The following is a 4217-nucleotide window of genomic DNA, read 5'->3' on the forward strand; positions in this document are numbered from 1 at the left end:
CGGGTTCCAAATACAATTAACTCTGCCCCTTTGCAGAAAATAATTTCTTGATACTCCTCAGCTGTTACCACTTTTCTAGGGAGAAAGCAGAGAACACACAGTGGTTTGTCGCCTTTGTTCTTTGAAGGTAGCTCACACTTCACCGTAGAAACAGTAAGCAAGATGTAGTACCTGCACTACCCTGCCCTTGAAACTGTTTGGCTTCTTACATTCTGACCATCTCCAAACCCACAATATTTGAAAATGCAGCTTTCCCTGATGTCCGGCATATTTCCATGAACTGCCATTGTATCTCATTTTATTTTTTACTATTTTGTTTAAACCCCTCGAAGCTTTCATCACAATGTAATGTGCTTCCAGTGGGTTTGGGTGGCTGCTCTGAGAGCCTGAGTATAAATCAACACCATTGTGATTCCTGAAGTTGCAAAGTGCTGTCACTCTTGAAACTTTGGGCTGCTTCTCTAGATCCCTGACAACATATAATGCACACAGAGACACACCACTTTCGAAGAAGACTGTTCAGGAGGCTAAGTTCTTAAAATCTTCAAAATAGGTATAGCTGGTTGGCTGGGCACCACACTGTCAGGTGACTGTCATTTTTTCCTTTTGGTCTGAATACCCATTGTGAAATCATCAGAGGTTCCACACTTCACAAGGAAAGCTTCTTATGACCTCATCAGGAGGCTCAGACCTTCCTAGACTGCCTGCTTTCATGGGTAGACACAATAACCTTCAGCTTCAATGTTAACACCTTGATGGGAAAGGTGTCTCATGGAATGTTTTCTTATCCTTTGAACACTCTTCATTTCAGAAGCTTTGCTTCTGTTGCAACCAAACATGACACTTAGCGTGCTCAGCAGGAAGGACAAGGAAAGAGTAATTCGCAGACTGTTATTACAGGCACCTCCAGGGGAATTTGTAAATGCCTTTGATGATCTCTGTCTGCTTATCCGTGATGAAAAACTTATGCACCATCAAGGTGAGTGTGCAGGCCACCAACACTGCCAAAAATATTCTGTACCACTCTGCATCGATGGAAATCCAGTACTCTTGTCTCACCACAATGTAATGGGCGACTACCGATTTTTTGACCATCAAAGCAAACTTTCTTTCAGATATGACCTGCTTCAAAATCAGCTGAAAGACATCCAAAGTCACGGTATCATTCGGAATGAGACAGAATATCTGAGAGTTGTTGTTCTGTGCGCCTTAAAACTGTATGTGAATGACCACTATCCAAAAGGAAATTGCAACGTGCTGAGGAAAACTGTCAAAAGTAAGGAGTACTTGATAGCTTGCATTGAAGATCACAACTATGAAACAGGAGAGTGCTGGAATGGACTTTGGAAATCTAAATGGATTTTCCAAGTTAACCCATTTCTAACCCAAGTAACAGGAAGAATATTTGTGCAAGCTCACTTCTTCAGGTGTGTCAACCTTCATATTGAAATATCCAAGGACCTGAAAGAAAGCTTGGAAATAGTTAACCAAGCTCAACTGGCTCTAAGTTTTGCAAGGCTTGTGGAAGAGCAAGAGAACAAATTTCAAGCTGCAGTCTTGGAAGAATTACAGGAGTTATCCAATGAAGCCCTGAGAAAAATTCTACGAAGGGATCTTCCAGTGACCCGCACTCTTATTGACTGGCAGAGGATACTCTCTGACTTGAATCTGGTGATGTATCCTAAATTAGGATATGTCATTTATTCAAGAAGTGTGTTGTGCAACTGGATAATATAAAGAATTGCTCCTGGTAACTATCTTGATTTGACTCGTTTGTGTTTCTGGGGAATGGTTATTTTCCTAAAATTGAGCAATCTGTGGAGATGTCTCTCACTTACCCAATGCAAATTTAAATGGGAAAAGTGTAACAAGTAATTTTACTCGGGGAATATTGATGAATAATGCAAGAAAGTGTAAAGTAACTGTGTTTCATGGTGGTGACCATCATAAAGACCAAGACATTTGTTAGAAACTAAAATAGTTTTATAGAATATGGGATTCCAGAAATAATAGAGAGGTGGCCAGGGTTAAGGCTGTGTGTGTGTATGTGTGTGTGTGTGTGTGTGTATGTGTGTGTGTGAGAGAGAGAGAGAGAAAGAGAGAGAGAGACTTTTGACTTTGTTTTGAACTGAAAAGGTATACAAATGAATATCACTCCACAAATGATATTTTACATAACTCAATTCAGTACTGGACCATCCACGAGAGGGTGAATTTCAATAAATGACATTAGGTTTGGATTTTCCACGAAACCAACAGATATCAAAAATCTAGCTCACATGAAGGACTATTAGTAATTTTGGATCCTCTTCCACTCTACTTCCTTCCCCTCAAGAATTGGGGTAACTCAAAATCCCTGGCTTGTCTGACAACTAACATGGTCTTCCAAGCCAACTAGAAAAACCTGACTTCCCAAACTTTTACAGCTAAGCTCTTGTGAAGTCGTCACTGTAAACACTTATAAGTACTTACTGCATAACATGGCTTGTGCTAAATATTTTGCATAACATTTTTCATCACTAATCTGGTACTAGTATTATCTCCATTGTACCTAAGAAAAACCTAAGTTCTCAAGTTGTTTACATCTTCCAGACACATAGTATCACAGTTCATTTGTGCTGCTATAACAAAATGCCATACATTGAGTCACTTATAAATAACAGGAATTTATTGCTCACAGTTATGGAGGCTGCAAAGCCCGAGACCAAGGTGCTAGCAGATTCAGTGCCTAGTAAAGGCGTGTTTCCTTATAGATAGGATTTTCTAACTGTGACCTTACATGGTAAAAGGGACAAAGCAGCTCTTTAGAACTTCTTTTAACGGCACTAGTATCATTCATGACGGCTCCACTCTCCTGGCCAATCACCTCCCAAAGTCCTCACCTCCTCATACCATCCCCTTGGGCACTCAGTTTCAACATATAAACTTTGGGGGACACAAACAATCAGACCATACCACATAGTGGCAAGCGTATCTGACTTAACACTCATGCTTCAGGGTACAACAGTTCCCCATGGAAGCCTATTTCATTATGAGTTATGGACTCTGATGTACATTGATTTTGCCAAGGATTCCACCTTAAAGGATACCCCAGAAGAAATGGAACCTGTGACAGCTGTTTTCTAGCCAGAGCAAATCACCTATACACTCATCCTACCACTATTCCTAGCAATGTTATCGTCCATTGGTATCTGCTCTTTCAATAAATTCCAAATGTAAATCTCTTTAACAAGATTACAGTAGAGCAGTAGGTAGGCCCCATCCTCCAATTCTGATTTATCTAAGAAGCAAAGTGATTTGTATTTTGGGTTTATGTAATCGAAAAACACTTCTAATTTTACTTATTAACACTGGAGCAACAGATCCCATACAAGAATTTCTAAACCTAACCTCCCCAGCTGGTGGTTCTTCAAGAATCTCAGGAGAATAACCTGGGGCTTATCTTTAAAAATACACATTACCAGGGCCCATCCTAGGATTCTGATTTAGTAGGCTGGGAAATCTGTATTTTAGCAAGTATCGGAGGTTACTCTGATGCAAAAGATTTCAGGGCCACATTTTAAGAAATGTTCCCTAATCTTAAAACAGCATATCCTGTGCTTTCTCTCTACTTAATTAAAATCATTTCCCACAAAACCATAGCCCCATGAAGGACATTGCTACCACTTTACTGCATTTGGTATGCACAGACCAAGGACGGGCCTTGCCATGTAAAAAAGGTAGAAACAAACTTTCTAAAGAAAAGCAGAAAAGAAAGTTGCTCTCATAGCACTAAAATACAGCCATCTGGTGAATCCATAAGCAAAAATTTGAATTGATATTATGGTTATATGTGTAAGGGTTGATTTTCCAGATCATTGCAGATTAGGACCAATGGTTTGTGGGATAATTACAGAGGCATTTAGCTCCTGCTTTAACATAGGGTTTTTTTAAAAGAAATATTTGTTGATAATTCTGAATATAAAAGTCACATGTACGAAATTGTGGAAAATGCTTAAAGCATAAAGCATTGTGGCCCATTTTCTTCTGTCTAATTTTATAGAACTGCTTTAAATATTAAGAATAGGCAAAATATAAAAATTTGTATCTTGTTCTTTTTTTATAACATATATATCATAAAACATTGCCCATGTCATTAAAAACTCCTTGAGCACGTAATTTTAATTATCTACATAATATTCATACTGTAGATGTCCATAATAAGACAAATCATTTCT

General features: G+C 38.8%; 1 protein-coding gene across 1 annotated transcript; it reads left to right on the plus strand.

Annotated features, from left to right (window-relative positions):
* The first annotated feature begins 533 nt into the window (after nucleotides 1–533).
* CAPZA3 (capping actin protein of muscle Z-line subunit alpha 3) lies at nucleotides 534–1750 on the plus strand. Its single transcript, XM_045364800.2, has one exon. The coding sequence runs from the start codon at nucleotides 838–840 to the stop codon at nucleotides 1735–1737; it is 900 nt and encodes a 299-aa protein (XP_045220735.1). The 5' UTR covers nucleotides 534–837; the 3' UTR covers nucleotides 1738–1750.
* The last annotated feature ends 2467 nt before the right edge of the window (nucleotides 1751–4217 follow it).

Source organism: Macaca fascicularis, chromosome 11 (assembly GCF_037993035.2).
Source record: "Macaca fascicularis isolate 582-1 chromosome 11, T2T-MFA8v1.1".
In the NCBI taxonomy this organism is placed as follows: Eukaryota; Metazoa; Chordata; class Mammalia; order Primates; family Cercopithecidae; genus Macaca; species Macaca fascicularis.